The sequence below is a fragment of the Polyodon spathula genome, chromosome 23 (assembly GCF_017654505.1).
Source record: "Polyodon spathula isolate WHYD16114869_AA chromosome 23, ASM1765450v1, whole genome shotgun sequence".
Classification (NCBI taxonomy): Eukaryota; Metazoa; Chordata; class Actinopteri; order Acipenseriformes; family Polyodontidae; genus Polyodon; species Polyodon spathula.
Window position 1 is genome coordinate 10,308,623 of NC_054556.1, and position 22,432 is coordinate 10,331,054.

Consider the following 22,432-nt stretch of genomic DNA (forward strand, 5'->3'; position numbering starts at 1 on the left):
GTCGATAAACTGTTGTTGAAAATGGCCGATATGGAGGATGGAAGTAGGCACAATAACCTTCGGGGAGGGTCTGTTCTTATCCGGACCCATGTTATGGGTTTTGTGGGGATGTATTATATTTGTTCTGGTCTTAGTTGTGGGGGGCAGGGGTGGCTACATACCGGGGAGGAAGGGAGGGGACTTCATGAGAGTCAATATTGTCTTATCGTTCAATATTATTTTGTCTTTTTCTATGCCCGGACTTCCCATGCGATACACTGCTTGTTTGCTACTGACACTTATTAACTTATTTTTTATTCCTATGACTAATATTTCCTGGAACGTGCAAGGCCTAAATTCTCCCACGAAACATACTGGCTGTCTGGATCTCTTGCATAGGAAAAAGATAGATGTTTTCATGATTCAAGAATCCCACCTTAAAAAGCAAGACATTCCTAGGCTAGTGAATAAATTTTACGAGGTTCTGTAGCAGCCTTCTCTTCTGTAGAAAGCAAATCTATGGGTGCACAGATTGTATTACTCCATAACCTTCAGATTACTATTTTGGGGGGGGTTGGGGGGGGGGGGGGGGGGGGGGGGGGGGGGGGGGGGGGGGGGGGGGTTGGAGTTGGGAGAGTTTTTGTTTCAGTTTACGCTCCGACGACAATTGATGGAGGATTTTTTAGTTCACTGACTAAATTACTGCTAGAATTGCTTGACTTTTGTTTAATCTTTGGTGGTGACATGAATCCGGTAATGAATCATTCCCTTGATAGATCGGGTTTACAAGAAGGGGATCTCAGCATTTAGCACCATCTGTTTTACAGAGTCAAATTAGCGATTTAGGGGTGGTACATGTTTGCCGTGTACTTAATCCCTCTGCTAGAGAATTTTCATTTTTTTCACCAAGACACAAATCTTTTTCTATGTTTGATTATATATTCACGTCAAGGACCCTTTTCTCTGAAGTACATATCGCTAAGCTGTTGCCTCTCTGATACCTCAACTAGAGCCCCACGCTGGTGTTTTAATGATGTTTCACTCCGAATTGGAGGAGTTCCTTAGTTTTAATTGTGGTTCTGTTGATGATCTCCATATTTTGTGGGATTCAGTTAAGGGATTTATAAAAGACAATTTCACTTTATTTGCCTTGAAACTTAGCAAATCACGGCTTAATAAAATCAATGAATTGGAAACTAAATTGGCACTTTTAGAACATGATCAACAAAACCCTTTTTCTGAACTTGATTGAACTTAATCTTACAAGAAAAGAACTGAATCTATTATCAGACAGTGTGTGGAATTTCTTATCCATACAGCCAGACAAAACTATTACTTTAATGGGAGCAGACCAGTCATTTATTTGCTCTAAGGCTTTGCAATAATGAGCGCTTCACGGACATTTTAGCAGTTAAATCTACCGTGGGAGAGAGATACTGTCAGACCCTTCTCAAATAAACTCTGCATTCCGTTCCTTTTATTCTAAACTGTACAGCTCTGATATTTGCTATGATAAGGAAAAATGTCTACGATCTCTCCAAAATCTCCAATCGCCACGGCTCTCAGCTAATGATTCAGCAGTGAAGAGAGCACCATTGTCCCTAGCAGAGCTAAAAGATGTGGTGCAGGACATGAAAAAGGGGAAGTCATCTGGTATTGGTGGTATTCTACCTGAATTTGTTCTTACTTTTTGGTCTCAGTTGGGCCCCCTCTTACTAGATATGATGTAAAATGCTATTGAATACTGCTATCATATGTAAATACTGCTATCATATCTTTACTACTGAAAAAGATAAAGATCCCACATCTTGTGCAAGTTATCGTCCCCTAACACTGATAAACTCAGACGCTAAACTGTACGCTAAAATGTATGCATGTTGAATATGATAAAGGGGCTTCGCTAAATGAGACGTTTCTCAATGGCATAAAAACCCTGCCATGTTTTTTGTTTGTTTGTTTGTTTGTTTTTAACCAAAGTTTGATTTCACCCATTCTCTGCTTGAATTTAAAAATAAATATAAAAAAAACCTGGTAAATTCTTTCTAAAATAAATGTCGATATTAATCGTCGATTTGGCAAAAAATGTAATAGTAGCAAGCCTAATTATAACACAAACCTTTATTGCATGTCACCAGTTATAATTGAAGATCCCATTTCCCTTGTAATACCACCACTCTTAATTACAGCTCCCAACTACAGTTACATGCAAACAGATGTCATAATGACAATGATCAGACCCCAACAGTGCCCAGTACATGCACTCGGATATCTGTCCCTCTCATTTAACCAGCAATTAATTTGCACCAGCAGGTGATGGACCTATCTAAGTATAGACTGTATAATGACTGAGCACAGTATATAACAAGCTGATTGTGTCAGAAACTGCAGTAGAGAATGATACCAAAAGAGGCACAGAATGGGATTTGAAACCAGGTTAGAAATGTGTTTTTAAGAACGTTCACATGTGGTGTAAATATTACATAGTACAAAAACAAAAATTAAATTAAATGGGTCATTTAGCATTTTCCATAATTATAGCATGCATGTTTTGTAGGTTTAACTGCATTATTGCAAATCAACAATTCATTTGAGCTCATTCAAAGTACATTGGCCAATCTAATTGCAATTTTTAGCAACTGGGTCCCAGTGGCTGTGATATTTGTGTTCTTAGTATTCTTGTGATTGTGGTATTTCAGCCTATGTTGCAGTGCTGTGATTTTAATATGTGAAATACCCTATTTTGCCACAACTTTTTAGATAAAGATAGTGCAGCCTTTATGCACATAATAGATATCCTGTACATTGCAATGTTCAATATAATACTACAATTACAATAAAATGGTGCTAAACTGGCTATATTTAACCAAGGTCCTTAAAAATCCAATCAACTTTTGGCTAGTGTCTTTATGGTCAGTGCTGTTATATTGTCAACTACATAGATCTCGACACAGACCTATAAATTAACAATATGCTTAATATGTTCAAACTATTTTTTGAGATCGCATGGGTCAAATATATTTCATGCAACTTATCAAGTCAAAAATTGATCAGTTATTTGCATTGACTTCAACAGGGAAAGCTAAAGCTTACTCAACATATTCAAAATCTTTGATGAGAGGACCGTAGTTTAGTTAATACCATTTGCATAACAGGTATTATAAGGTAACGACAAGCAAGAGTGCTAACCAAATACTTCTGCTTTATTATTTTACTCTATAATTCTAAATCAAATGCTGATGGATGTAAAACAATAATAATAATTTAAAAAATAAAAAAAACACATTTGTGAACCTTTTGGCATGTATACTACCCCACTGGGATAACTGGCTTTTTCAAACTTGTTGATACAGCTAAATGTACAAGATCAACTACTGCAGCTTTAACAATAATATTAGAAACTCTGAGTGCTGGAACTGAAAAAAAAAGTATTAAAATTTTTCTATAATGGTACCCTTTGAAAATATAGACCCAGTGGCATGCACTTTCTGATACAATATAATCTTTAAAATACAATTCTCTACAGCGTGTGATTCATAAGCCGATAACTACAATTTCTCATTCTTTTTATAAAACTCATTTAAATTGATGCAGCAGCTATTGAGAGCTCACATTATGTCTTAAGTCATTCTGTGGAATTTCTGGACATGCAGCTCTGTTACTTTCGAGTAGCTAAATTGAATTCTGCAGCACCGTAAGAACAGTACTACTAACTGCATTATGCTTCCGTCACATGGAATCAGAGGAAACCCAGGCAATTGTGCTACTGATCAACAAAGAACGGCAGGTATACAGTATACATAATACCAAACAATACTGGGGTGTGCTTCACTAAAAACACTGTGCAAGGCATGGGGGAACGATTGCAGAAACTAGCCAGGCAGGGAGGAAAGGAGGTTGAAGTGTGAGTCTTAACCGATTATTCTAACAAACAGAAAAATAAAACTTGGGTGACCTTGGAGTTTCACAACACACAAGAGACCATAAACAGCCACAAAAAAATGCTAATGGCAACCTTTTCAGAGCCGGGAATGCCACCCAGGGATTCTTTGAAACAGTAAATAATCGTAATTTCACTTCCTTTGAAACTTCACAATATTAATTAAAACTTGGCAACATACTTGTTCTTCTAAGAACAGGGACAGTTACTACTGCTTTGACAGCAATGCAACAAGAAATGGAGGTCTTGTGAACAAATACAAAGACTCCCTGGGGGCACAATGTAAGGCAAATGCCGTATCTAATGTTAAAGTACTGGTGGCTTGACACAAAAGTTCCACCTCACAGGGGTGATTTATTATAAGACAACATGTATGACAGTAACTTACCCCTGCCATAGATATAGAAACACCATATTACAGGTGTTCCCACCATGAAATAGTAGATTTTTGTTAGTATGATTGATTATCCTTTGGTAGTTTCAAATATCATTCTATCTGGGCATAGTTAAACTCATAAGTCAATTCAGAAAAGTTCCCTGGTTGAAGCTTTCAGGGTTCAGTAACTTTGGTAAGCTCTACTGGTTGGAAACAGAAAATTATCTTGACAGTTAGATCTGAACTCTTCTATAACAAGGGAAGGAGAAATAAAGGGTAATATTAGATGGGTATAAATACTTTAAACATTAGGGGTGGAATAGATTTAAAATCAGCTGTATTTCAAACTAATGCCTAAGGATTGAAAAAAAAAAAAAATTAAATCCTCTTTCATTGTGTTTGTTTTAAAAGTAGAGCAACCTACTCCCTGTGGAGCAGATTTACTGTATTTTAATATCAAAGGGGAGACAAAACACTGAGTTAACAGTTTAGCAGTCACATGCAGTCTTTGGAGGCTGCTTTCAACACCATCTTCAAAAGATGTACAAACAGCAAGGATCTCTGGATAAAATGGGCAAATACTTAATTATCGATCATGTTAATGACACCAAAATAAATCAGTACCTACTACCTTTATCTTCCTTAATATACTAATTAAGATAAAATTAATTTATAAAACTGAATGTTTAAAACATCTAAAATGCTTTTAGTAGAATTCTCAGTAGAAGTTTGAAAACTCAACATGAATTACTGTACTGTTATTATGGATTCCAGTAGACTTTTGCAATATCGTGTTGTAGTTTCTTTGTTTACATGATGTTAAATAAAATATCTAAATTATATTCATATAGTTTTGTTTTTTTAATTACTTGTCAATCTTTAAATTCTAGAGGATGCAAATCTTTTGCCCATATCTATCTATCTATATGTTTTTTTTTTTTTACCAGTGTATTTAGAAATTAATTGTTTCTACTTTAAGAACACTATTTTTACTATTTTGAATCACTGTGTTAATTAATCAATGTGTATATACAGTGAAAAAAATGTGATGATGTCTGAATACCTTCATTTTGATAAAGCAAAGCTATTGATTCAGTGAAGGGATTTGTATTAGTTGAAGACCAAATGCAATTTTTGATTACATAGTGTGGTTCATTCAACTAAAATTTTAGTGTGTTTTTATAATTACTGAAATAGCATAAAAAAAATATTACTTTGTTGAATATATAATGAGCATAGTTGTTTTTGTGAGTTGTGGCACAAAAATAATTAGCCTTTCATTTTCTAAACGATGATGTATTTATTTTTTAGTTATTGATTAAACCCAGATAAATATTTTTAATGAAGATGTTCCTTGCCACCCTCTAGTCACAAGCTTATACAACAATGGTCGTTTTATGAAAAAAGAGGATCTACTTCAAGAAAAAACTTTGTGGACAGTTCTGAATGATAAGAATATTCAATACAAACAATTGGGAATGTCTGAATTTGAAATGAAAACCAACATCAGAGGCTATTTTAAAAGGCAAATTCTCTATCTGTAACATTTTACAAAATATGTCACGTCTTTGTCTCTTTATTTATGACTACTTAGAGACACGTTGCTTTTTGGATCTGTTTTATCTTAACAACAACATTCGTCAAACAAGCCACTCGTCAATCCAAAGCACTACAGAATCCCCAAAAGTTATATGTCTCACTTTACAGTCAAAGCATATTCGAGGATTGACTTACTTAACAATCTACTTTTTAGTCTTTTTACGAGTCTTTTTACTAAGCAAGTCACAACAGTTTATGTATTAGCCTGATGGAAGCAGAATAATGGTCTCTACAAATTGATGGCAAATGATGTATTGTAGTCCTGGGGCAAGTTGTTGCTGGACTCAGATCAGTGCTATTAGATAAGTCAATAAAACGTCCATAATACGAACACACCAAAGAACCCAACAGTCTACAGTGTTCAGGCAAACAATACCTGGTTACCAAATCTAACATAATGGTTCTTTGCTATTCTCATCTATCTCTTATGGTTAACATTTTTCAGGTTCGCAAATTTGTTTTAATCTTCTTACAGAAGATTTAAAAACATAATCAATTATGAAGAGATACAGACATAGGAATACAATGAGGGTAGGATTACAACTGAAGAGAGAATACGTTTAGTACCCCTTTAAAATAAATAGAGAGAAGATACTTACCCACTGTTACTGACAATGCCCTTCTTCAAGTGAATATAGTTGGTTGGAAAGATCCCCTATAAAAACAAAAGAGAACATTCCATTTATCACGTTGCAAATTACAGCATTACCATTTCCTTCCCAGCAGAAAAAAAACATCTCTTACGCAAGCACTGTCATGACAAGCTCGTCAATAAACCACTCGGAGCAGAAGATTAGGCTGTTACATTATCTTTGCAGGGTTCACTATTCAGACCTTTAGTATCCTCCCAAATCCCAAATGTTGCTTAGGGAAGACTGGCTTCCTAATTCTTATCTTTAACATGTCTACTGGCCTTTTAAACAGTCCCAAACATATGCTTTTTTCCCCCAGATGTTAACTGGCATAATACACTTTGAGGATCATGTTATATGCAGACAGGCTAAAAGAAATGAATCTATTTAGTCTTGAACAAAGAAGACTATGTAGTGACCTGACTCAAGTATTCAAAATTCTAAAAGGTATTGCCAATGTCGAACCAAGGGACATTTTCGACCTGAAAAAAGAAACAAGGACCAGGGGTCACAAATGAAGATTAGATAGAGAGGCATTCTGAAACCAACTCCCCAGTAATGTTGTTGAAGCTGACACCCTGGATCCTTAAAGAAGCTGCTTGATGAAATTCTGGGATCACTAAGCTACTAACAACCAAACGAGCAAGATGGCCCAAATGGCCTCCTTTCGTTTGTAAACTTTCTTATGTTTTTATAATCATCCATGGAGCATAAATAGTACAGCTGTTTCTCTATGTGAGCTTCCCTGTATTGACCTGCAAGCATGTCTCAAGGATACCCTATAGAGACCATTGCCTTTAATAGTCATTAATCATTGCCCTCTCTTCTTGAAAATGCCTGCAAAAGTTCCATAATGCAGTGTATTACCTGCTGGAAAAATGAGTGCATTACAGTTAAGCATCCTAAGCCAAAGCCATAACTATCAACTAGGTGGATAAAAAAAAAGTCTTTGTGGCCAAGTAATGATTGTCAGGAGTGATTTGCTTCACTGGACCGTTCCCCACTTGTTCACCATCTGTACGCCGATTTCTATTGTAAGCGTAATACTTCAGGTTGAATTAGAGCAGGCAGTGGTAGAAATAGGAACTAGGTGGTTTACTCACCAACCCTACCATTAGGACAATCACCTTTTTCCCCACATATAGTATAACCTGCATTCAGATCCAGCCAAGGTCAGCAATGACTGGAAAAATAATTTGTTTTTGATGACCGTTTGCTAAGGGAATAGTGTGGGTCTGGATGCAATGAGGCGTAGAACAAACCCACTAAATCAAGCAGTAGTCGTCTCTATAGACTGTTCTGTCAAAAAATAGCGAGAGAGAGAGTGACAGAGAGGAGTATAGCTAGTGCAGCAGGTGACAGCGCTATGTTTGGTTTTATCGAAACCTAGAATTCCAGCACCGATACTGATTTGTAATGAAGTGTATACATATATGTGCATTTGACTGGGAAAGGGTTTCATGTGGGGCGGGTGACTCTTGGGGAATCCAAACATACTGGAGGCAACTGCTGAAACAAAGTGCACTGCAGGTTAAGCTATGGAATACACGGAACAGCTACCAAGGAATGTTATTGCATACATGATTTGCATTTTACATTTAACATTCAAATTGGTTAACATGTGCCCATTTAAGTAAATCACTGAGTATTAAGATGCAGTCAGATGAAAGCACTGACCAAAGCCAAGGAGGAGTGTTTACTGATTTGCAATATGTTAGCTTAAATCTCCTTGAATGTGAAAATGTGACCTGTTTAGCTAAATGAAGCCCATCTCTATTAATGAGGAAGAAGTATTTTGTAAAGCGATACGGGAGGCAGTCAGCAGTAATGAAGCATCCCAGCGTAGGTGAATCTTGGATTGGAGAGAGTAGACTACCGTTGAGTAATGAAAAGCATTTCACATGCTTTGAGCGCTTAGCCACTGTAATCATTTCACTATGTTTTTAAAGGCTCATTTCTTATGAATTCTTTAGCAATGGAGTCTGTTATTTTTTTAGCCAGACAAATCGTATTCATTCCTGTACGCATATGGGAAGACAAAGAATAATGCAAATGGCCTGAAGGTCCTTTGCCTGGGTGTCAGAGCTGGAAGATTCGAGTAATGGCTATGGACAATAAGAGAGCAAGGCATTGTCAGCAAGTCCCATTGGTCTGGAGTAAACTGCTCAGTGCTAACATTAGAATTGGTTCACTACAAGAGAGGAGCTGTGTAATATTAGCATGGTTTTGCACAGCAATATTTTTTTTTGATGCCACTGCAAGCCTTAGATTTATATTTTAATTTCAGTGAACAATCTGAACTGGAAGTATTATGTTCACTTCTCCTGCTTCTGAGTAAAAAATAAAATAAATAAATACATTTTTAAAAAGTCATGTTTGGTCACATGTCAAAGCGAATTTAAATGTTTCTAAAGGCTTGGTGCATTATCCCATACAGTCTTGGATACAGAAGCAATTTCCAACTGAGCTCCTCCCATTTCTTCAGCTCAAGGCCCATTTCTTGTCAACAGTAAGTCCTATTGCCTGGAGTAACCAGGAGCCTGTCAGACCAGCTGCCTGACCCACCCTGACTAGCTGCAGAAAGACGGTAAGCATTGGGTATAACCAATGCAGAGAGCCTCCTGTAAGGGGCACTGTTGCAGCTTGTCAGATATTTAACTGTGAGCAGTTTTTAAAGCCTCAACCTACTCATTCAGCATTGTATCACTCAGTGATTTTAACCATCATAGTTAATTAACCATGTTCTTCATCAGGGCTTTTTTTTTTTTTATTGTCCCATGGCATGTTCTGTGCCAGTACCAGAATTCAGCACTCTGCCGAGCTAGATAAGTCACAGCACTTTATGCCAGCCCTGTATTTCACAATATCTCATGGATGCAATCTGCACAAAAAAAGGAATCAATCAAGTGAGAGACAGCATATTTAAGCATACTGTATACCTGTAAAAACCTAGGAAGCTTAATTTTGCTCAGGTTGTATAATTGGTAAATCAACAGCCATTGCGCAATACTCAAATGCATTATACTAGAGCCAGCAGCAGGTCAACTCTTTCTCTTTCTTCTTCACATCGCAAGGTATATTTATCCTCTAAAGAAATATATAAAGCTTTTTATAGATACACCATCATCCAGGTTGCTATAGCAAAGTAGTGGGCACCCATGTCTACTGCCATAGTGCAATTACATTTCCATTCGATATTTCACTCCAATCAGTTATTTTTTTTCTTTCTATCTACTTTACCTGCTTATCTATCTTTCAGTATCATTTTTACCCACTATAGTTAAATCTCTTGCCATCTTACAATCCCACCAGCAAACACTGGACAAAAAACGAAGAATTTCAAAAGTGTAAAACAGGCAACAAACTAAAATTGATACTGTAGCGGTCATCTGACAATCACCCTTGCTCATCGAGGAAGTCCACCCTTGTACAGCTGCTTCCTAGATCTGATATGATCAGAATACCAGGTACTCAGGATGCATAGTGGTGCCTACCCATGAGCCCGGCACATAACAGACAGGTACAGCCTGCTTATCCCTGAATGTTTCTTCCTCAGCAGCACTGAATCCCTGGCCACCCAATCAAAAAGTACCCACAAACAATGCAGTTTGTTTGATATAAGACAAGGTTAAGGGTGTATTTAGAGGCACCAATGTTTCCATCTGGCAACTTTTAATCTGTATTTGCAAGCAACTTATTTAAATAAGTTCCAACCAAATTATATTACTTAGTGACCATTAGCATTAGCTGTCATACTTTCAGCTACTCACTTAATAATTGTGTTGATTGTGCTGCCCTGCTCTGCGCTTTTAACCAGCAGGAGCCAGTTGACTTATTACAATTCCTTGCTGCTGCTGCACAGTTGCTTGAGCCAAGGATAAGAGCAGGCATGACTCACATCAGAGGCTGTGAGTAGCTTAAAATACCCATAAATAATAACTCAATAACAGATAAACAAAAAATTTCAAGATTAGAAAGCAGGTTAAGAACTGCCCCACCCAATCCTGGCTTTTGTTTGTAAGAAAATTACCAAAGTAAAAAATAAAATGTCAGTTTGTAATTCTGCTGCAACCATCCACATTGTTATTTGGTAAAAGGTCAGTGTTAAATTGAAAAGGGAAAACATGCTGAAATGATAAAGATAAACTGAAAAAATATATATACACCTGTTGTCAAGCACCAACCCAAAAGCTGTTTCTTTTTTTGACTACTTTAATGTGAAATCACATTGGTAAAATATTCGGTTCCCGTCCGGTCTTTTAACACAATAAAGTTTGTCATTTTAAATACACATCACGGTTTAGTTTTCCAGGTTGAGCCATTATGAAACCAATCATGTTCAGTCGAAATGACTTGCAACCAAAATAAAACTAAACTTCATATAGGGTTACTCCTCAACAACTTAGAAATACACCAAAGGTTTACTAATAAATTTATAGGAACAACAACAAAGTGTCCTATTCAAACTGGATGCAGTAATCCCGTGTGAAAATAAATAAATAAATAAACATAAAACACAATTTTATTACTGAAGAAAGTAAGGGGTATGATGCAGCTGAAAGAATAACCAAATAACTGTGCATCCTGTTTGCCTAGAAGCAAAAAAAAGAAAAAACACACACAGGTTTTAAAATATTTAGCAGCACAGCAAGTTGTTCACAGCCTGAGGAACCAAAACAACACAGATTCACTTTCTTCAAACATATTGCCTGAGACTCAGACTTGTTCTTTGCTTTTTTGATGGGAAGCACAGCGGAGACCTTTTTTTTTACATACCACAAGACACCGCAATGAATCATTTATGAAATTCAAGCAAACTAAGTTTATGACATTGTCAAGTCCGTTTCCATTGTATCCTTTTGGAATGGCCTGTCCCGGGGTTGCAACGATGAAGTCAGTAAAAGTAAGGTACATTTAAAAGGGATGTATTTAAGCGAGGGTAGCTGACAAAACGTGTACTCATTAAAAAAACAAAACAAAAAAAAAAAGTGATAGCTACTTTTAGAAACCTCCCAGTGTCTCTGCCTTATTCTTAGGCAATCTGTTATCATTACCTAAGCCATTAACCTCAGCAGTGTATTCTGGGTCAGAGCTATTGGCTCAAAGCATGTCAGTCAAGAGAAAGCAGCTGTTGGTTTGTGTTTGCCCTGACATACATTTCACAAACCCCCTTGTTCCTAAATTATAATTAAACTAGCATTGCTAATTAATTGGCTTAATTATGAATGGAGATGCAAGGGGTCTCTCATTTGCCAATTATGCTTTACTGTAGAAATGATGTTCCCTGAAACTCACCTTGTTGTCAGTTGTGCAGGAAAGCAAGTGCACAGTGTAATTGGGAGAACTGCGGTCTTCTTCCCCAGGGAGACAACACTGGAATAGGCCCTTTCCTCCTTTTTTGTTTGAGTTTTTATTCACCTGAAATTCTCAGTAGTTACTGTATCAGCTGTGTTAAGGCTCACTAACGTAAGCAATTAATCACCAGTAATACAAGTTCGGTTTCACACTGTTCCTACCGAAAACAAACATTGGCCGGACTGGGTATACGTGGGCTGACTCGCAACGTGAGTGGAAAGGAAAAAATGAAAATGTGTGAAATGAAATAACAAAATCTAAATAATTTACAGAGGACTGGACAAACAAAAACCAATGGAAAAAACAAATGAATACCACTTGATTTTGTTTCAGAGGAAAATGCAAACCATTTAAGCATGTTGTGCTTTATTCTGTAATTGCAAGTTCTCTATATGATTCTAAAGGGGTGGAAGAATTCAAATTATATTAGAACTGCCACTGGTTGGTGTATATTCAGTCTGGTATAAAACCTCCGGCTTTTGTTTGTGTATTTATTTCAATCACAGCCGCAGCGCAGACCTTGCCTGTCAGCTCTACAGTACGTACACAATGCTGTTACAGTTCTTTTAAAACAGCTACACATTGTTGCTGCCTCAAGTAAACACGTAGATGTGTGGGCATGTTAACTGTAATGTTCTATTCCAACGCTGATCCTGAACTAAGTTATCTGGGCCCTGTTTGTTTGTTGTTTCTCAGTTTTGAGTTACACTTTATGTAAATGCATTAGGTTACCACAATCCACTAGTCACATTAATACCAGATTGGTAAGGCTGCAGAAAAGGTTGAAAATATTATTCAAACTGTCTCAGTTAAAATATGCATATTGAAATAAATGACAACAATAATTTAAATGATACCCAGTGGGCAACCTGATTTAGTTCAAAAGTTAAGGGTAATGTAAGTTGTAATGCTGGGTTGGTCCCACAGTGCTTGCAGGAGTGATGACAAGTAACAGATAGGCAATAGAACAAGCAAAATTTTCTCAGGTTGGATCCAGTTGGTCCCTCTTTTTCTTTGCTTCCATTTCTCTCTGGTAATGAGTTGCTGCTCTATCTTGGTAGGGTTGTTTCCTCTGCCACAAGAACAAATGATTCACTCTAATGAGCAAGAATTAATCTCCAGGGAAGGCACTGTCTGTGCTGCTGCCCAGCAGGAAACGGATAATAATAGAAACTTACTTTAAAATAAGGTGGAACTTAAATAATATTTTAATGTATTCCAATTTTAGATCAGATTATAAACCAGCTGTTATTATTTTTACTTATCCTGGTGTGTTCAGCAGATGCTCATATAGTAAGCCCTCCAGCAGAAATTATTAATGCAGTAAGGAAGTGGACTGATTGGTTAACAAATGTCCCCAACCCCAACAGGGGCGGTTGAATACTTTCTTTTGAGTTTCTGTATAAAACCACATAGGTCCCACAACTCACAGTTTCAACTAAAAATTACAAAACATCAAACGTTCCAATTGAATACAGTTTTACTGTGGAGAGAGGGGAACTTTTACTTTTTCACAGTTTTGGCCTTTGAGATTATCGAATAATTGCTTCTGACTCAATTGTATATTCTTTTGGATGAATGGCAATTATGCCTGGGCGATACTGTACAGCGGGTGTGCCTTGGCATGAAAGCCAAAAGCTTCTACTGCTGAGCCGTATTGTTCTTGTCAAAGAATGTAGCAATCAGTCATCTGTCATTTTAAAGTGAGATTTTCAAACCTGTGTAAAGTGACGGGAATGAATGTCAGACCTGCCAATCAGACTGTTACATCACAGGGGGAGTGCCTCACAGACCAGCTGCTTTTCTGAGATGCTCATTAAAAACTCTTCATCAATAAAAAGAGAACTTTCATTGAAGCCAGCATCAGTACAGAAGATCAGGCTCCTTTTCCTGCCTGTTACGGGTCAGCAGAAAATCTTCACTGATGCCCTCAGAAGACTAAACAGAAAAAGTTCAGCATTTCTGCGCGGTTTATTTCCAGTTTTCCCTTAATGTATGCTTAACCAATGAAATGCACCTCCATAATTAACACACAATAAATGATCTCCAGATGTTTCTACCCACCACACTGCATTCTCAATAAGGGGCACATTTATATAAAAACAAAACAAAAATGGTTCTTTAAAAACTGAAAAGTGAGAAAACACTGAACTGGCAGCGAGTGAATTCTTTATTGATTTAGTTGAAAAAAAAATAGCCCTAAGCTGTCATTGCTAGTATTTTAAGCATCTTCAGAGCTTGTCCATTTAGTTCCACTTATTGCTGTTTCAAGTTTCACCCCAGCACAAAGGTGTGTTTTAAATTTGACTTGCAAACACATATTTTACTCACTCAGAGGCATGTGTGCATGCGTGCGTGCATGCTCTCTCTCTCTCTCTCTCTCTCTCTCTCTCTCTCTCTCTCTCTCTCTCTCTCTCTCTCTCTCTCTCTCTCTCTCTCTCTCTCTCTCTCGCTCTCTCTCTCTCATCAGCTTCCACCATGTGAGAAAGCCCTGGTGCCCCTCTCTTCATCTCTCCAATCTGATGGAGTGGCACTGCTGTTTGAGCACCACACATTCACATCTCAACCCTTTCAACTGGAAATGACTGCGTGGGAGGACAAGAGGGGGTGGATTATGCAAAAAAACAAAAAATGCTACAGCAACAAAAAATATACACATAATAAAGAGATACTGCAGATGGACGTGTTTAGATAAAGAGCACCACAGCAGAGAAATCTACCTCATACATATATGGTTCTTTAGCCAACCTCAGAAAAAAATGGATATAAAAAACACATATAGATTTAAAGCTTGCATCTCAAGAGAAGCGCGTATTTTAAAAAAATGGTGAAGGAAACTAGTCAGTGAAACATACAGGAAATGGACAGAAAAATGGAAACACCAATGTAAAATCACTTAATAGGGCGCTGGGCCACCACGTGTGGCCAGTACGGCCTGAATGCACCATAACTACAGGCAACCAGGCCTGTTCAGCATTTTTATACATGACCCTAAGCATGCTGGGATGTTATTTGTTTAATTAATGCATGAGCCACACCGAAATGCATGGAAGCCCTTGCATTCAATATACTTGGTGTCCCACATTTACCCAGGTGTTTCCATATTTTTTTACAGTTTATCTTAGTATCCCTTAGTCATGAAACTGCATTAAAGAAAGAGGATTTAGAGGATTAGGGCTCATGTGTCTTTTGGTCCCAACTTCTACCCCAGTGGACAAAACCTGCACAGTGTCCTAAAAGGGAATGATAGGTGCTCAGGTCAGGACTGAAATGTGCTTACAGAGTTATGAGCGAGAAGAGGTTTAGGTTTAACCCTAGCTATTAAAAGGTGTATTTTTAGAGTCACAGCCAAACAGACCGGTACAACTGACCTGAACTTTGCTTTCAGTGTAGTAAGAAAGAAGAAGTTCTTAATCTTGATTTTCAAGACCATCTGGAACCTAACAAGCTCAAATACTTCATAATAGGTGTGGCTTTAATCTTTACAAGCTATTATAAAGCACAGAGATTTGGCTCAGGTCTCTAAGCATGCCTGCCAGGGATTTTAGAGATCAGTCAGCATCACCTCTACAGAGGCTTAAAGAAGACTCATGGAACAACAACTACAAACAATGCAACATGCTTCTTGTCATGGCAAAAGCAAGTGCCGTGCTGTGACAAGATGGTTTTAAATAGGATTCAGTGCATTTGGAAAGCAATATTTTTTAGGTTGAGATATAAAACAGCCTCATTAGTGGGCAGCCTGGCCCAGTTAGTGTTAGATCCTGTGTAGGAATATCTAAATAGTCTTTTGATGTCTTGGTTAATCTGTTGTCAATACACTACTTGCTTGGCTAACTGTGTCCACACACACACCCACCCACAATGGGTTAAATTTGTGAATGGTTTACTCCAGAGCAAGATATGCTTTTCTTTGACAGTGGCTTCCTTTCCTTTAAATTATTGGAGTTTTCTATTTTTGTACCTGCCCTTTATTGCTCATTGTATACCAAATTCTACTCTTCAAATAGTACCTCCAGCATTTATTTTTTCAAGATTAACGTCCCTGTGTTTCCTGAAGGTTTGTGATAAGCTTGCCAGCAAAAATATTACTCATTATTTTGAAAAAAAAAAAAAAAAAAACTTGAAAAAGGTTTCAATTGTTTTTCTGACAATGTAAGTACAAACGAGTTAAACTGTATTTACACTGTTGTTACTGTAATGTCATGCTGTTACTGAATGCCAAGCGATGATTAAAGTAATTTAGTACTGTGCCACTATATTTGGTTTTTTTTTTTGCTTTTTTTTGCTTTATTTTAAATGTAACACTGATGTTTTGAACAAGCTGAATGATAATAATTCAACCTCAGATGATTTCCATTTATTACTATGGTGCTTTGCAGTTCAATAACATTTCTGCATTCCCATAATCGCACTTCAAAATATTAAATATCAGCTTCACTATAAAACATAATTAATATAAAAACTGCTCTGAACTTATTTTCTGCTGTTATATTTATCATTGTAGCTAAGATCGGCAGAGACTCTTCACACTGCAAGTGCATTACACAATATGTTACTGCTAAGAACATAGTCTAATGAGTTTTAGCAGTACATTATTAACACTGCAACCTGACAGTTCTCATAGACAGAAATGCACAAACATGGCAAATTTGAAGGCATATTTCTTGAAATGTTCATGCAAAACTGTTTTAATATGTGTTTGTTAAAGACAGGATACTGACGACAAGGCCAAAATATTTCACAACCTTTTAAATGGTTTAAAAATTTAGAAAATGTCATAGTAGTGCAGTTGCTATTAGCCATGGCTTAAAAGCTAGCAAGTTACTCTCCAAATGATGTGTCACAAGCTAAAATGGCCTCACATAGTAAACAGCCAATGTATCCCGTAACACTCTTGGTTTTGTGTGGGGCCGACTAAACAAACCAAGTTGGTTAAGTTGCTAACGGAGACCAAAGTGAAATAAACTAAACATGGTGCTTTTAGTTCAGACTATTTGAAACTGGTGAATCGTTTAGACCAGATTGAATGAACAGAAATCGCTCTCCTGTGTAATGCACAGTATAGTCAAGCAACTGTGCCACTAAAGAACCTGGCTGTTCTTGTCACAGCCAATATAAGTAACTGTATCTCTTGTTCCTGCAGGAAACAATCTTTTATCCTGGCTGTTGTAGTCATGCTCCACATTACAGTTGACTAATCAAACAATTAAAACGGCATGCTTTTATTTAAGTATGTATTACTGTATAAGCATATCGGTAATTAGAATGAATGGAATTATAGACAAACTAGGATCTGTACAGAAATGGTTAGCTGTAGAGAGAGAGACAGATTATAAAAATCTTACCTTTACTGTGGGTTTCTTGGTGGAAAACCCTCTGTACCATCCTGAAAGTGAAAACAAAGCACGTTTAAATTCAGTAATATTAGAATGGCAATTTAATAAGAGTAATTTAAATGGCCAACTAATATTTGGCCACACTGAACTGTGTCAAGAAAAAAAAAAAAAAACTCAAGGCATGGTAAAAAATCGGACATTTTTACAAATTCTACATCAGTTTGACAAAACATTGATGTTACTGGCTTGACATACATCATTTTCTGATTTAACTTCAAATCAGAAAATGCAGAATGTGTTTCTTGATGGTCGTGCAACATATGCACTCTGTAAATATGAAGTAAATGCTCTCTGCTGCTGTACCATCTTTCTTGGGCATTACCAGCAAAATGAATATTTTGTAGATGTAAAAAAAATAATAATTACGATCTTCCCCAAATTTCCAGCGGAAATGCAAAAACAGTTTTCCTTCCGTAGTATGCACAACATTCAGTTTCATTTTTTTGATGGTTTGCTCAATATATCACAGGCAGCTTTTACCCTGCTTCAATAGCTTTTATAGTGATGCCCATGAAAAAAAGGATTCCTATGATCTGATCCGATTATGTCTTTGCTGGTCAGGGTTGCTCTTTTTCCTTTGTGTCGCCATCTTTGTACAGTTCTCCGATTCATTGTTTAGACTGTGTCCCTGCTGACTTTATAACTTATACAAAAATATATATTTGAAGTTCAAATAAAAATGTAGGTGCTGAAAAGAGACTAGGTTTTTAAACACTAATGACCTGGTTTTTGAAGCAAGTGCAGTTATTGCTGCTATTAGAAAGTACCAAATAAAGTAGATCTGCCAATTTTTTGACCAAATGAATATCATAAAATGGGTGTGCTGCATAATAACAGAATGCACTGAATGTTAATGAATTCTCTCAAAATCAATAATATTTATTAATATTTGTAGGTTGTTAATTAACATTACCGGTACCAATATCAAATTTGTATTTTCTGATTATGTGACAAACAATTGAAATTTTAAAAAAATCTCCCTTCAACATGTAAATTTGTATCTCGAGGACAACTGATGAGGGCAGGCACATGGATACGCTAACATACAGTGCATCATCTGTCTTCTCTGAGCTCAGGCACTCCAAGTGTTAAAGACAGAAAATCCACAGCTACTTCAAACTAATAGACAAACCTAATTTGGATTTTCAAAATTCAATCTGATATTCCCCACTGGCCATCTCAAACACAGTTAATGTAACAGGACCGGATTTCAGAGTCACTTCATGGACCTTTTAACAAAAAATACATTAAAAAATTATTGTAATGCACTCCTGGCTGTCCTGCAACTAAAGGCTGCGTTTACCTGAAGTCACCATCAAAACGAACCGGAACAAAAAGTGTGACATGTGAATGAAGAAGAGATTACAAGAAAGGCTGTACTGCATAACTGGGATTGTTCATTTAACATCCATGAGATGTTAACGTAATGGGCTGTAAGCAAAGATAGTGAATATATACTTAGAACAACTAACCTGATATTGTTAATTTCCCCAGTTCAGAACATTAAGCACAAAGGTCAGTTTCAACAAAGAATTGAATTAGATCACATCATCCATTGTAAGGAACTCCCCCCAGAAAATGACTGAGTGGAGTAATATACACATGACTAGAGTTAAGGCTTATTAGGGGGAACTGTTGCCCAGAGTGTTGAAAAAGTCACAGACAAGAATGCCCTGTAGGCTCACAAGAGGTTTCAACACCAGAACAATTTCCACTACAAGGTGAAATCTGCAGTCAATGTGTTTTACTAAACTTAAAAAGAAAAAAATAGACAATGTTGACTCTGGTCCGCCGTTTTATTTGGTGTGGATTCAGAGGGTACTTTTGACAGCTCGACTGTCGACTTTTCACCTGTGGTCTGAGTCTGTGTGTAATGTTGCTGACTTTGAACACAAAAGGTCTCCACGAGTTCATGTTACCATCGTAATATCAACATCATTTGCCCACCCCACCCATCTTGCCCTGTGTGGTGTTATTAAACATTTGAATCCCTCACTAGCAATTTTTGTATATCCTCTTCAGTCATGATTTATTATTATATTTTTTACAGATTTTAAACAAATCGTTCGTGTGAACTCTATGGCATTCGAGATGTTGCCCTTCCGAAACTTTGAAAAAACATATTTGCGTTATAAAATAGATACGTAAATAGGAGACCTAATGTGGTACAGTAATATACACAGTGACTGAAGGGGTTATTCCACACAAGTTATTCCAACAAAAGCCTTGCAGGCAGGTTGGGTCACACAGAGACTGTCTCCACATGTTGGTGCTGAACTGAAGGCTTTTGACAGTGCAGGGTAGCGGAGTATTCCTGATTCACTTTGCTGACAATGTCTTCATCTATGACAAAGAGATGCTGAGACAGCTTTTAACTGCTGAACCCCAGAGATAAACAAGAGAAAGTAAAAATGTGTGCGATATGAAAACAAACTGTAACCCAAACCTGTGTTAAGAACAAGAGCGCTCTCTTGTAGTATGGGCAATGATGCAATGGCAACTGCCAAGACAGGTGCTAAATTCATATTGCTGTCAGTAATTTCTGTTATAATTTATATGCAAGACCGATAGAGTGATTGATCATTGCCAGAAACCGATATAACAAAATGACAACTGGCCTTATCTTAACTTCATGGTGTTGATTTAATATATCTGGAACTCCCTGCTATGTTTCTTTGGTCTCAGTATTTTCAGAAATATTGAGGCTCAACCTGCACGCCTCCTTTTAGATGGTCCCTGGAGCGGTTGTTATGAGCAAGACTGACTGTATTTGATTTTATCTTCTCATTAATGCAGTACGTTCCTTCACATTACTTGCAGCATGTTTGAAAATAAAAAATAAATGAGCCAAAGACTGATTCACAGCAGATGCTGGGCATTAAAAGAATACATAATGAAAAAAGTATTGAATACAAAAATATAATGTTAAACTTATTTTCTTCCAGTACATTTCAAGCTTCCTGCCCAAATTAATGTCATCTAACATACTGTATAAGGGTAATTACTAGAAACCATGTTCGAGAAATAAATTGTTAAGGATATGACAAAATCCCAGTACTTATCTTGTGTACAGATGTCATCCCGTGCATAAAACATGCGACAGAATATGACAGAAGAAAAAAAAATATATATTTTTTTATGTTTTATAATAGTCCCAGAGTACAATCTCAGTTTTTTGACATATAATAAGTGAATATGTCATGTGTGGGGTGTCTCTTATTCTAACATAACTCACTTTGAACAGCTTAGCTGCTGACAGCTCTTACAATAACAAAAACCGTCCACACAATGTATTATCTCATCAATCAGCTTGGCATTTTGACTTTTGAATGCTCTAAAAAGCCATTAACAAACATGGCTTTGACTTGCTGTTAACCTGATGAACATGCTTTGATTCTCCTAAAATCCATAAACAGTCCAAAGCGCCTACAGTTACAGATGATGTTTCTCTGTACTTGTTGATTATGCTTCAGATATATACCACACCTTGAAAATCAAGTGATGCAAGTTATTTCACTCAATGTTTTTCCTTCTGTGGCAGAGCAAAGCTCTGCACCTTTTTAAATTGGCAGGGATGGGGTTAATTTCCCCTACCTGCCTGGGTTTATTATGTTCAGGTGGCTGGGGTTGATTAGGTTAATTAACGATCAATCGGCGCCCAGCCACCTGACATAAAAGGAGGCCTCTGCTTCTCATTTGAGAGGAGGGAGCTGAGGAAGCAGGTTGGTGGGGTTTTTTTTGGTGTGTGATTTTTTGAATTTTGATAAATCCAGTGAAGGCATTGCCCAGCCTGGAAATTGTTATTTTTGTTAGTTTTGATTTTTGTCTTTTTTTTGTGTTTAAATCGCTTTGTTTTGGCACTGGTGCCCTTTTATTTTTGTGTATTTATAATAAAATTTATTTGAACTACAGACTGTGTCTGGGCCTCTATCCACTCGCCAGCCTGCCACACCTTCTTTATGCAAGTCAAGGTTGTTACAACAGTAGAAAACACCAATGGATGCTTTGAGTAAATTGTTAATGTTGATAATGCATCAGAGTTGAAAAATGCAACATGTTGAAGACTTTTGTACATCAGTAAATATAAATATTTGTTTTAACGTATTCTGCAGATTCCTCTTAAACCTGCCTTTTTTTATGGCATTGTCTTGCTCAAGGCCCACCTCAGAATGAGGGCTTCTATAATGTTATATGGTTCTGAGGTCTAGTGAAGTCTTTTGTCATTATCTCCTTTAAAACTAGTCTACAGAATTCAAAAGACATTACCAGAGTGGTTTTTATTGACCGGCAGTGCTCACACAGAGAAACAGTGTTGTATAAAACAGGGGACATTACCGATTGTATATTACAACTCATAAATACAAAACAAACATCTCATTATATGAACAGATTTATTTATTTAGTTCTACTTTACAGCATTGCATGTGATCTGCCTTTCTTTTGGAGGAGTAAATTACAGGCACTGCTTGCTGTCTTTTCAAATCTAAATTTGATATGCATCCTATGAAAATATGCCACTAACTGCAGTGTGAAATGTACAGTACTGTTACTGCTAAGCACTTCGGGTTTACCTTGGACTTTAAAGGCCCTGTGAAAAAACAAGTTTTCATTGATGTTGCTGCTATCCAAAAAACAAGTATTTTGTTTGGAGGAATGCCATGCTAAAGTGAACCAAACACTTTGCAGCATTTTTTACAATGCTTGTAGAGCACACATAGTGACTGATAATACCTTTATGCAACAGGATTATTTATCCCATGTGTAATACCAACACTCTCAAACAAATTTACATTGGCAATTATTTATTAAGGATATAGACGTTTGTCAATATTATTGGAGAGAAAAATAAATATTATTTAATTAGTATGCAATAGTAAAATATTAGTCAATATCAGGGATTACAGGAGTCTGCTGCACGACACATTGCGAACACAAAACTTCAGATTACACAATGGCTGGGTGATGGATGATAATAGTAAACAATAAAAATAAAACAAACAAAAAAAAAAACATTACATAATTCTGATTTTTCTGGTGGAACACCACAAGCACACCAAATTAGCACCAAGTCTGTTTTTTGTAAATACTAAAATACTTAACCTACACTCACTGATTTTGCTGGAAATTCCATGTGCCCCTTCAATACACATTAAAT

The 22,432-nt window shown here is 36.8% G+C and overlaps 1 protein-coding gene across 7 annotated transcripts in view; it reads right to left on the reverse strand.

Moving 5' to 3' along the window:
* LOC121298236 (dedicator of cytokinesis protein 3-like) overlaps positions 1–22,432 on the reverse strand; it is a 189,508-nt gene that overhangs the window by 118,053 nt on the left and 49,023 nt on the right. For all 7 annotated transcript variants that reach the window (XM_041225226.1, XM_041225231.1, XM_041225230.1 and 4 more), the window contains 2 exons: positions 17,227–17,267; positions 6,491–6,546 (listed from right to left, as the gene is read on the reverse strand). In XM_041225226.1, the coding sequence (XP_041081160.1) occupies positions 6,491–6,546; positions 17,227–17,267 (97 nt within the window). The remainder of the gene's footprint in view (positions 1–6,490; positions 6,547–17,226; positions 17,268–22,432) is intronic.